General features: G+C 53.7%; 1 protein-coding gene across 2 annotated transcripts in view; it reads left to right on the top strand.

Moving 5' to 3' along the window:
• Aldh1l1 (aldehyde dehydrogenase 1 family member L1) overlaps window positions 1-12627 on the top strand; it is a 52505-nt gene that overhangs the window by 8275 nt on the left and 31603 nt on the right. For both annotated transcript variants that reach the window (XM_059258186.1, XM_059258185.1), the window contains exons 4-9: window positions 366-531; window positions 2996-3097; window positions 3742-3831; window positions 4734-4871; window positions 7205-7330; window positions 10047-10138. In XM_059258186.1, the coding sequence (XP_059114169.1) occupies window positions 366-531; window positions 2996-3097; window positions 3742-3831; window positions 4734-4871; window positions 7205-7330; window positions 10047-10138 (714 nt within the window). The remainder of the gene's footprint in view (window positions 1-365; window positions 532-2995; window positions 3098-3741; window positions 3832-4733; window positions 4872-7204; window positions 7331-10046; window positions 10139-12627) is intronic.

Below are 12627 nucleotides of genomic sequence, written 5' to 3' on the forward strand. Positions count from 1 at the left end.
AGAAACCCTGTCCTGAAAACAAAAGAGACCACATGCTCTGCAGCAGGGGGGACAGCTCTGCTGGTGTTACACCTGCGACAGGACAGAGGGTGCAAGGGGTGTTGTACTAGGATGTCATGGAGGCTGCCGAGGGCAGGGCTCTGTATGCTCACCCCACCTGTCCCTGTCGTGGGGCTATTCCCTAAGGCAGCACAGCTTTTGGTGGTCATAAACAGTTTCTTTTCTTCCCTTTCCTCTAGGAGCAGGTGTCAGCCCTTCCTGGGGAGGAGGTGGCCTCCTGGAGGGTGGCAGGGGACAAGGGGCAGCTCCCAGGGTGCCCTCTGTGACACTTTCTATCAGACTAACATTTCCCTCCTGCCCTCCAGGACCCTCATTCATGGGGATAAGAAAGGGGGCTTCAGCATCTTCTGGGCTGATGATGGCTTGGACACTGGGGACCTTCTGCTCCAGAAGGAGTGTGAGGTGCTTCCAGATGACACCGTGAGCACCCTGTACAACCGTTTCCTCTTCCCGGAGGGCATCAAAGGGATGGTAAGGCTGGGGGCTGGCCACACCTGCCTTCCCATCTCATGCCTGTCCTGATACAGGTTCTCCATTCTTGGCTCCACTGGCCTTCCCTAGATGTAGGTACTGATCCCTGCTGGCCAGGCACCCCACCCTCAAATTCAGGACTCATGAAAAGGGAACTCTTCAGGGTCTCAAAGAGATGGGGTATGAACCTGAAGGAACTGTGGGCAGAGTGAGCAGAGCCCACCTCAAGAGGGCGTTAGCCCAAAGGGGCATGTTTGGTTGGGGCCGTTGACTAGACAAGACCAGAGGCAGCATCGGGCCAGGTGTTGTTGAGCCCCAAAGCTCCCTCTGTGTCACTGGGTTGTCACACCCCACAATTTGGTCCCTTTACTGTTTAGTTCATTTTATCCTCAGGTCAAGTGCCCTTCATGAGATGAAAGGTCATTGAATCCTAAGTCCAAGTTTTCAGTTCCCTATTCCATGGGGCGGCAAACCCCACTCCTCCAAGATACAAGGGGGAAAGATCAAGGAAGACTCCGATTGGCCAGCTTAGGGTCATGTGGTTTTCCTGACCCAGTCACTGGCCGGGGCAATGGAGTACTCTGATTTGTGGAAGTCTCCGCAAACACCACGACCATCAGAGTGTCGATCGGGGAGGCAAGAAGGAAAAACATGACTCAGTAGCCAGTGTTGAGAGTCTGACCCCGAATAGTTTATTTGAGGCATATTTAAGAACAGCACAATCTGGTGAAAATATTTTCTGGTGCCACATGTAGCCGGTGTCCCCAGGGACGTCCTACAGGCCATGTATATCTGCACAGGCTGCTGCTGTTCTAGCCTGGAGGACACATTAGTGAGAGAGGACCAAAGCCATTGATATTCGGGCCAGGAAGTTTCCAGACAAAAAGCCTTGTCATAGGGCAGTGAGCGAGGTGCCAGTCACCAGACACCACGACAAGCCCCGAGCCATCTGCCCCTCACCTCAGTCCTTTTTCACATCAGCTGCCTTTTCACCTTTAATGTTTTCATTGTGTTAAGCCCTGGTGAGCAAAGCTACCTTGTCAAATACTGAGCCTGAGACAAGAGGATTTCACAATCCATAGCATATGGCTCAGATAGCCATTAGAGTTCGAGTGTCCGTGGCTACCACGGCTCGCATGTGTCTATTTAAATTAATTATGATTAATTTCCATAGGACCGTAGGGACAGGAGGTAGCTCTGTGTAGTACAGTGATTTCTTTGTATGGGGGAGAGCCCATGTTCTATCCCCTGCATTGCACACGCACACACACACACACACACACACACACACACACACACACTCATCTTTGCGGTCCCCAGGTTCCTGGCCATTGTACAGGATTGTGCAAACACAGCCCAGGTTAATCACTATGGCATATTTCACAATGCAGCCCTGCATTATAGTTTCTTATACCCGATTTCTTTTCTTTAAATTTTTTTCTATTTATTTATTTTGTGTGTATGAGTGTTTGCCTGCATGTGTATATGTGAACCATGGACATCAAAAGAGAGCATCAGATTCCCTAGATGGTAATTACAGGAGGTTGTGAGCTGCCACATGAGTGTTGGGAACTGAACCCAGATCCCTTTACAAGAGCAGCCTGAAATAGTACCTTTTCATCAGGACCACCAGCCTGCAAATAATGACACAGAGACTTATTATTAATTATGAAAAGTTGGCCTTTAGCTTAGGCTTTTTCCCAACTAGCTCTTATAACTTAAATTAACCTGTTTCTATTAATCTGCTTTCCGCCACGTGGCTTGCTTACTGCTCCTCTGTACTCGAGTCAACTTGCTTGAGTCTCGCTGGCATCTCTCGGCCTCTCTTCTTCCCAGAGTTCTCTCTCTCTCTCTCTCTCTCTCTCTCTCTCTCTCTCTCTCTCTCTCTCTCTCTCTCTCGGAAGTCCCGCCTCTTCTCTCCTGCCTAGCTATTGGCCATTCAGTTCTTTATCAAACCAACCACGGTGACACGTCTTCACACAGTGGAAACGTATTCTGCAACAGCAGTCGATGCTTATGACTGCTGAGTTACCTCTCGAGCCCCATGACACTGTTTCTTGACAACAACAGCTCCCCTGGGTCCTCCCTCAGGGTGGGTTGCAGGCTCCTCGTCACTCCTCAGTCCCGACCCCAGAGAAGCTCCTTCACTGCAGACGCCCAAGCCCACATCAGGGCTTGGGATCTGTTCTCCTTCAAGACGGTTCTGGACAGCGGCACACAGGCTGTGTGTCTGTTATCCCTGGTGGGGCTTGGCGGTTTCCTCACCTAGAGATCTAGAAGGCCGATGTAAGCTAAGGCCGTGAAGTGTTGCTGATGGTCTGTGTGTCATTCCACCTCCCAAACCCTGTCACCCACACCCTGTGTCCATGCTGTAGGGTTTCTTGGGTCCCCGCAGTGTGAGCACCAGGGCCGGTGTGGGCAGGACCCTGAGGCTGGGGACGCTGACTGTGGAATCTCCTTGCAGGTGCAGGCCGTGCGGCTGATCGCAGAGGGCACAGCCCCCCGTGTCCGCCAGCCTGAGGAAGGAGCCACCTATGAGGGCATTCAGAAGAAGGAGACGGCCAGGGTGAGTAGCAGCCCCAGCTACCCAACATGCCTGTGAGTGGCTGGAGAGCAGTGGCTCAGGGAAGCAGGGTACAGCTGACAGTGATAGAAACAGCCGTGGAGGGTGGGGTCACAGTGGAGCACCTGGACGTGCAGGGAACAAGGTCCTGTTTCTCTTTAAGTAGAAGGAGCAAGCACCACTCCAGGGAGGGAGAAGAACTAGGGCTATGGGCATATACCAGCCATAGTGTCAGCATCTCCAAGACGTTGTCTGGGAGGTTTCTTGGAGCCACAGTGGGTAGCAGTCCCGTGGCTGCCTCTGCTTGGGTCTGGTTGTCTCTGTAAGGAGGTCTGCGTGAGCCCTGTATACATGAAGATGCTGTGGTGGGGCTCTGCAGGATGGGCCTGGGCACTCTTCCTGGGGACTCTGTGGGGGCCTCAGCCACCTTGACAACAGTAGATAGCCTCTTCCCAAAGCCATTCTACAGGCTGTGCAGCCTGGGAGAGACCTGGGGTCAGAGCCCCAAACCAGGGCACCCACTCTGCACTCAGGCCCAGGTCTAGGAGGAAGCCCAGACCCCACCTGCAAGGCTAGGCCCACTGTGCTACAGTCCTCAGGGGACTTCAAAAGGCTAGCTGAGGATACAACAACTTTGGTCCCTACAGATCAACTGGGACCAGCCAGCAGAGGCCATCCACAACTGGATCCGTGGGAATGACAAGGTGCCAGGTGCCTGGACAGAGGCCTGTGGGCAGGTATGTTCCCATGAGGTTGGTGTTCAGCGGGAGATGCTGTATGCTGCCACCCTGCCAGCTGGAAAGCTGCCCACTAGGTTTGAAATGCTTGAGACATTCTATAGCCCTAATTCTACCTCCTCCCAAATACTCCCTCCTCCAGGACTAGGAGATCCTGGACCATTCAGAGCTAAAATACGATGTCTGCAGCCATTGGTGGCCCAAGGCACCTGCTGCAGCCCTGGACCTGCTGAATTGGTTGTTGAGTAGCTTGAACCTCACCCCTGTGTTCTCAGATGCCATAGGCCAGGCTTTGACTTTGCCCCAGGGGAGAGACAACTTACTTTGAGCTAGACTGGCCAGCAGCTGGACTTAGGATAGGGAGGTGCAGGTTTTATGCACCCCTCAAGGTCAGCCTGATGTCCACACGATCGGCTGTCCAGTTCCCTGACCCAGCTCTTCACTTCCTGCACTGACACCCGACCCTTTGCTCTGGTGGATGTATCTGCAGCAGCGGCCAGCAGCTACCAAGGGTCAGTGGCCTCATGGTGTACCTTGAAAAGGTTTTCCTGGGGGTCTGTGCTCCTGAGGTCTGAGGCACTGAGTCAGTGCAAAGGTCTCAAGGATGCCTGAGGCTTAAGGTATCCAGGTCCTCAGGTTTTCTGGGTCTCATCTGTGGCCCCAAAGACTGGGTCTAGGACCTACTCAGCCTTCTGTGTAGATCACAGTTCCTCCAGGTCTCTCTGTTCCCCGCAGAGGCTAGTCTTAGGCCCAGTCAGCCTTGCACACTCTAGGGTCACAGCAGCCTCCCCGCCCCACCTGCCGGTACCACTTAGCCTTCTCAGCCCTATGGAGCTGTAGCTAGGCTTCAGGCAGCAGGGCCTCGTCTTACCTGTTGTCTCTTGGCTTCTCTGACTCCACAGAAGCTGACATTTTTCAACTCGACACTCAACACTTCTGGCCTGGTGGCCCAGGGAGAGCCTTTGCCCATCCCAGGAGCCCATCGTCCAGGCCTGGTCACCAAAGCAGGACTCATCCTGTTCGGGAATGATGATAAAATGGTAAGGTGACAGGACACTGTTGTGAGTCACTTGCCTGTGTCACGGGGTCAAGGTCACCCACACTACTGTCCTTGGGATAAGACCCTACAGGAAGACCCAAGGCTGCCCTGGAAGAAACAGGAAGAACCAAGAGTCAAGGGAACAGCCCCAATCTGAGCACAGGCTCTGTGGGGTGGGGCTGTGCTTTCTATGACAGGCTGGACACCCCATGTGACAGAAGGCCTTTTGAGTAGCCCTGGCCTTGGACTTTGCATGTGTTATCAAGACCAGGTCTTTAAATCCCTGGGCCTCAGTTTCCCTCTCACTGAATGGGGATGGCATCGTGACTGGGTACAGACAGCTGCTGGGCTCTGGTGGATATGATTGGACTTTGCACATCAGAATAGTAGCTGAATTGAATGGAGCGTACTTAGGCACCACCCACTGTTTCAAAACAACAAAAAGACACCACATTTCATCTTCCAGACAGCCCCATGAGATAATTATGAATATTATTTGCATATTCTAGAGGAACAAACTACAATGCAAAGACTTAAAAAGTTTGCCCAAGGTCACTCGAGCTAGTCAGTAGCAGAGCTGGGCTTCAGAGCCTACATTCTGGCTCTGAGGCTGTTGTGGCCCTGAGACCCTGTTCACAGGAGATGCTGGGCTGAGGAGAGGCAGGGTCTCCAACACTTAGCAACCTTGACAGTGTGGGTGGGGTAGCGTGGAGTGTGCAGAACTGTGCTGAGCTATGTGGCTCTCTCTCAGCATTTACATGCCGTGTTATGCCTCCAGAGAGGCCAAGGCTGTGTGACAGCTTCTGTTTAAAGAGGATGGGCATTCAGATGTGCATGATGGATATGTCTAGACTGATGCTCTCCTTCATGTTGAGGTCCCTAGAAATAGCATCTAAGAGGGTAATTCTCCTGCAAATGATTATTCAGAAACATTCTGGGAAAACCCATGAGGCTGTGAGGGGCAGGCTCAGCAGTCATGAGGTCAGGGATGGGCTTGTCTGATCTGTCTCTGAGGATACATTGACTTTGCCTCGGCCCTGCACGTGTACACATCAGCCAGCATCTGTTGTTCTTGTCCTTGGGGTAGTGTGGAGTCCGTGGCCTCTCCGGTCACAGGTGCTTTCCCATCCAGTGCAGGAACTGGGGAGTGTGCAGTATGCTGCCTGTGGCCAGTGCCTTTGCAGCAGCTGAGGCTGGTATTCACGTTCAGGAGGGGCAGGTTCCAGGGCCCTGGCTGCTTCTGCCACTCTAGCCATACAAACATCAGAGCACAGAAGCCTTCAGGAAGCATGTCTCAGGCTTGCTTGCTGGGTCTAGCTGCACTTCTGTTTGCCGAAGGTTCTAGAACATCTCCTAATAGTCTGTATCCAGCTCTGGTTGCCTGGACTATAACAGGTACAGAATGTGGCTCTAAAATATTCTTATATCTACCTCAGATTTACCAGATTTTATAATGTATTGTATGAGCTATTTGAACCCTGTTAGCTCATAAATAATTATTTGACAAATCTTAAAAGCGGAGAAACAAGATAAATAATTTTTGATGAGCTGGCAGCAGGCTGGCATGTCTCCATTGAAGGGTGACTCCATGGGCTTTGCACACGCTCCACAAGCTCCACAGAGCCAGAGCCAGGCTCTGTCTGGAGTGCTGTCCACAAGAGTACAGGCGATAGATAGGCTTATGGGACTCTCCTTGTATCCTTCTTCTCTCCCCCTGCATCCCAGACAGACATTTGTCCTCTAGATGTTTCTGTGGGCTTCTGGGAGTGATCACATGATTAATGATCCATCTTTTACTCAGTTGACTTTCACAATAGTTCTGCAGCTATTTTTTTTTTTTCTGATAAGAAGCTGTCCTTTTAATAAAAATAACATCACTCAACCAAAGAAAGCACCTGGCCTGTGGCACTCAGTGATGAGGGCCTGCCTGACATGAGGGAGACCCTGGGTGTCTGTCTCTGTCTCTCTTTCTGTCTCTCTCTGTCTCTGTCTCTCTCTGTCTCTGTCTCTCTCTCTCTCTCTCTCTCTCTCTCTGTCTCTGTCTCTCTCTCTCTCTCTCACACACACACACACACACTTGCACACATGCACTGCACACACAGAATCTAGGAAGCAGGCACAGTGTGGTAGGTGATGGACAATTAGGATAAAGGGCAGGCACAGGCTGTGTGGCTTCTACCATGTCCCTAGGACAGTGTGTCTCAGCTCCAAACACTCCTGTCATTTACCTGGGCTCCCTGCTCCCTCTTGGCAATGAGGGTTGGAAGGAGAGTGTGAATGCCCTACTCAGATCCCCACCCTGCCGTGGTCCTACTGAAGTTCTCTCTTTTGCAGCTGCTGGTGAAGAACATCCAGCTGGAGGATGGCAAGATGATGCCAGCCTCCCAGTTCTTCAAAGGGTCTGCCAGCAGTGCCCTGGAGCTGACAGAGGCAGAGCTAGCCACTGCAGAGGCTGTGCGGGTAAGAGACACCTCCAGTGGGACCACCCAGTCAAAAGGTTGTTCGCTGCACATGTGTTTTGTGTGTTCACATTCCCTGGAGTTGGGAATATGTGCTGGCCTTGGAGACGGCATTGGCTTTGTCCACTTTCTGATGTCCCTGGGCCCCTGGGATCTGGGTCCCCTGAATCTGGCTCTTTAGGGACTCACTCCCAACAATTAACAAATGAAACTGTCAGCTTTGTAATAAAAGAGGTAGGGGCTTAACCCCATCACTGGTGATCAGTGTGTGGTCTGGAACTGGCCCAAAGGGTACCAATACAGTAACACCCAAACGGTGATCAGCATAAGATTCATAGTCAGGTTCCCCTCCACCTCAGTCCCTACATGGTCTAGAGATAGCTTCCTTCTCTGAGCTTGGTTGTCTAGCCAGAAACTGGGTCAGTGGCCACTTCCCAGGGTGTGTTCTTGGCCCTTCACACTCTGTCTTTCTGTCCCTAGAGCCATGTGTGGTACTGAGCCTTGTGAGCACATGACACTGAAGGGTTTCGGTTGAGTCATCCATTCAGTCAGGGGTTCAAGGACAGCTGCTCCCCTGCCTGTGAGGGCTCTATCCAGATAAACCCATGTTGGACATTGAACCTACGCTAAGTGTGCAGAGCTCAGCAGCAGCACGTGCAGTGGAGCATGGTTGGTGTGACCATGGGGCTGCCTGGGAGTTACAGCTCACCCCGCTCCAGGCATTGAGAGAGGATCCCACCATATGGGTAGCCTAGAAAAAAGCCTCGAATGCTGAATTCCACGAGCTTCACAGCACGAGGAACCCATGTGTCTCCCTTCCCTAACATGTACTGCCCTCACACCACGTGAAGAAGAGAGTGGTGAGTCTTCACAAGCTAAGGGACTTAGGAACACTTGCTGAGCTCCTCTTGATTGCCAGGCGGTGGGTGGGAGGGCCGGGTGAAGCTGCCGTACATGTAGAGCTCTCATGGTACAGATGGTGAGACAGCTTTGGGAGACACTCTGCACAGAACGGGGCTGTGAGACAAGGCCTCAGAGCTGGGGTCGGTGTTAGATGTAGGAAGCTGAGAGCTGGGTACAGAGAAAAGAGCTGGAGAAACTTTAGAGCAGAGGAGTGTAAGTGCAGGGACGCCACAGGTGCAGGGATGCCACAGGTGCGGGGATGCCACAGGTGCGGGGATGCCACAGGTGTGAGGACCCCACAGGTGCAGGGACCCACAGGCGCAGGGACGCCACAGGTGCAGGGACCCCACAGGTGCAGGGACGCCACAGGTGCAGGGACGCCACAGGTGCAGGGACCCCACAGGTGCAGGGATGCCACAGGTGTGAGGACCCCACAGGTGCAGGGACCCCACAGGTGCGGGGTGCCACAGGTGCGGGGACACCACAGGTGTGAGGACCCCACAGGTATGAGGACCCCACAGGTGTGAGGACCCTACAGGAGCAGAGACCCCACAGGTGCAGGGACCCCACAGGTGTGAGGACCCCACAGGTGCAGGGACCCCATAGGTGCGGGGACCCCACAGGTGCAGGGACCCCACAGGTGTGAGGACCCCACAGGTGCAGGGACCCCATAGGTGCGGGGACCCCACAGGTGTGAGGACCCCACAGGTGCAGGGACCCCATAGGTGCGGGGACCCCACAGGTGTGAGGACCCCACAGGTGCAGGAACACCACAGGTGCGGGGACCCCACAGGTGCGGGGACCCCACAGGTGTGGGGACAGCTGTCTTTGAGGAAGTTACCACTGCCATAACCCAGGAACAAGAGAAAGAGCTGCATGAGGTGGGCAGGGTCAAGTCACAGCTGGGACCCATGGTGTTTTAGCACTGAAGAGCAAGATTCTACAAGAGACAGACATGAAGTGCTATGTGGACAGCAGAGAGCCAGCGTCTTCCCTAGGAATTCTGGGCACTGTAAATGTCTGGGAGGGAAAGGAGGAGGGAAAGAGGAGCTCCACATCACTAGCTTTAACATGAAACCAAGCAAACAAAGACATTTTCAGAATATTCCTGAAGCTGCTGTGACTCTGGCCCTGCCTTTGAGCCTGCCTGGGGTTCCTGGGCCAGCTGAACCAACAGGCTCCGGGCCAAAGATGCTTGCTTACGATGACTACCATGGAGGCCTGTGTGAGGGGGTGGAAGTCCTCCTGGTGGATGTTGTGATTGGGCAGTTCAGTCTGGCATCTGTTAGGAACAGCCATCCTACAGGACCACTGGTTGGCCTTCTGTAAATGAGAAGTAAATGAGAGCTGGCCGCTGGGCTGGTGGCCCTGACATCTCACTTGCCCAGTAGGCCCGTCGTTGCTTCTGTTACACCTCATAGGTCCCAGGTCAGAGGAGAGCTAGCCAGTATCTCAGAGCAGACAAGATTCAGGTTCACGAGGCCCTCACTGTGAGCGGCCTTCGTGTCACAAGCATCCCATGCTGCCATATCAGTGCTGTGCTGGGGATACCAGGACACTGACAGCCGCACCAAGGCCAGGCATGAGCCTTTCTGATACCCACCCATCTTCTCCTGCCTGCACTATTCTGGGAGACCAATCACGTGGCAGGAGGCCAGCAGCCTAGTGTCATGGTGGCCAGAGCTGTGGCCCACTCTGGGCCCTAGAGTAGATACAGTGCCTTGAAGACCATGAAGGTAGAACCCTTAGCCAGCAGTGAAAATGGCACCCTACTTCACCAAGCACCTCTGACCATCATGGCCTTTGTCTTCCAGAGCTCTTGGATGCGAATCCTGCCCAACGTCCCAAAGGTAGAAGACTCTACAGACTTCTTCAAGTCGGGGGCTGCATCAGTAGATGTTGTGAGGTGAGGCCAGGGGCACCGAGGTCTCTTCCAAGTATCCACTGTGTGCCCACCGAGGCCACTGTTGTTTGTCCTCATGTATCATGCGTGAGGAGATCAGAAAGGGCCCTATGGGCAGATAGGAACCGCTGTCGAGTCTGGGCTCAAACATCTAGCCCCAAGGGGGGTCTCTCATCCCAGAAGGGCTGCTGATGCCCAGCTGTCACTGCTGACCCTTGGCTGATTCAGCTGGCTATGGCAGATCCATAGACTTGGGCTCACATATAGTGGCCATCCCAAGCCAAGGGTGGAGACAGAGAGCTGCCCCCTTCTCCCCCCAAAAGGAGGATGTGAACATAATCCCAGGCTCACAGTCACCTGTGTACACACTACTGTGTGTGTGTGTGTGTGTGTGTGTGTGTGTGTGTGTGTGTGTGTGTGTTCAAGGGTATGGTAGCTAGGGAGGGGAGGTGCAATTGCTGCTTCGAACACTAGGGTGCAGTATACACACCACAAGTGGCACCCACCCTCCGTGACCAGCGGAGGATCTGCACTTGGACTCTTGCCTGTCCTTTGACTTTGCTGTAGTGGCCCTGCTTGTTGTTCAACAGTGGCACGTTCTGACTATAATGAAAGGAGGGAAGCAGGATGCATGACTGTGCCCTTGCTTGCGAGGAAGAGTAACTTGAGGCTCTGGAGGTGGTAGCACACTGGTAATCCTGGCACCATGCAGCAGTGGGGTGGGAGCAGGAGGATTGAGATTTCAAAGCCAGTCTTGGCAACGTAACAAGTTCAAGCTGGCCTATGCTGCGTGAGCCCCAGAACAGTAAGGTGATCCAAATTGGCTTAAGGAACCCAGAAAAATGACGCAGTAGTTCAAGGCACTGGCTGCTCTTGCAGAGGACCTGGGTTCAGTCCCCAGAACCCACATGGTGACTCACAGGCATCTGTAACTCCACTTCCAGGGGATCCACTGTCCCCTTCTGAAGTCACCAGGCACATACATGGTGCACATACAGACAGACACTCGTAGACATAAAATAAAAACAGATCTTTAAAAATAAAACAAGAAAACAACAGCAAATCCGCAGTTAGTGTTCTTGAGTGACCACAGAGGCTCGCATTGCATCCCACTGCCACCATCTCTTACCCGGACGCTGGTTCATTTTCAGGCAGGATTTGTCTTCGTGGTGATAATACAGCTGCATGGTCATGGCGGTCTGGTCCTGTATCTTGCTAGAGTCCCAGTGAAATGGGCATTTGCTTTCATGGCGGCTTCAACACATTTCAAATGTTAATTTTATTGGCTCTATGCAGTCATACACCCCAGTAAGAGCCCCATTATAGGCCAGGGAGAGGCACAGGTTGATTGGCCAAGGCTGGATCGTGTGCCTACCACTCCCTGGGGGCAAGAGTTGAGTTGACTGCCTTCTTCCTGCAGTTGAGAAATGCAGACGCTTTTGTGAAAAGGAGATACAGAAACAGCGCTGTCTGTCACCTTCAGGGAGGAGTTGCTTATCTTGAAGAATGCTCCAAGGAAGATGAAGAGCTTAAGTGGGGAAAAGCTTGTGCACAGAAAGGAAGTAGGGGGTGGTGTTCAATGCTGTGTGCATAGACGTCTCCAGGAAGCACCATCTGGGCTCCTCCATTACTTCCTTCATGGAAGCCATTGCTAGTGAGTGGGGGGCATGGCTAGTGAGTGGAGGGCATGGCTAGGGAGTGGGGGGCATGTCTAGGGAGTGGGGGGCATGGCTAGTGAGTGGAGGAGCATGGCTAGGGAGTGGAGGAGCATGGCTAGGGAGTGGGGGGGCATGGCTAAGGAGTGGGGGAGCATGGCTAGGGAGTGGGGGGCATGGCTAGGGAGTAGGGGGCATGGCTAGGGAGTGGGGGAGCATGGCTAGAGAGTGGGGAGCATGGTTAGTGAGTGGAGGAGCATGGTTAGTGAGTGGAGGAGCATGGCTAAGGAGTGGGGGGGCATGGCTAGGGAGTGGGGGAGCATGGCTAGGGAGTGGGGGGCATGGCTAGGGAGTAGGGGGCATGGCTAGGGAGTGGGGGAGCATGGCTAGAGAGTGGGGAGCATGGTTAGTGAGTGGAGGAGCATGGTTAGTGAGTGGAGGAGCATGGCTAAGGAGTGGGGGGGCATGGCTAGGGAGTGGAGGAGCATGGCTAGGGAGTGGAGGAGGGGCATGGCTAGGGAGTGGGGGAGCATGGCTAGGGAGTGGGGGGCATGGCTAGGGAGTAGGGGGCATGGCTAGGGAGTGGGGAGCATGGTTAGTGAGTGGAGGAGCATGGTTAGTGAGTGGAGGAGCATGGTTAGTGAGTGGAGGAGCATGGCTAGGGAGTGGAGGAGCATGGCTAGGGAGTGGAGGAGGGGCATGGGTAGGGAGTGGGGGAGCATGGCTAGGGAGTGGGGGGCATGGCTAGGGAGTGGGGGGCATGGCTAGGGAGTGGAGGAGGGGCATGGGTAGGGAGTGGGGGCATGGCTAGGGAGTGGGGGACATAGGCACAGATGA

This window comes from Peromyscus eremicus, chromosome 3, assembly GCF_949786415.1.
Source record: "Peromyscus eremicus chromosome 3, PerEre_H2_v1, whole genome shotgun sequence".
Lineage (NCBI taxonomy): Eukaryota > Metazoa > Chordata > Mammalia > Rodentia > Cricetidae > Peromyscus > Peromyscus eremicus.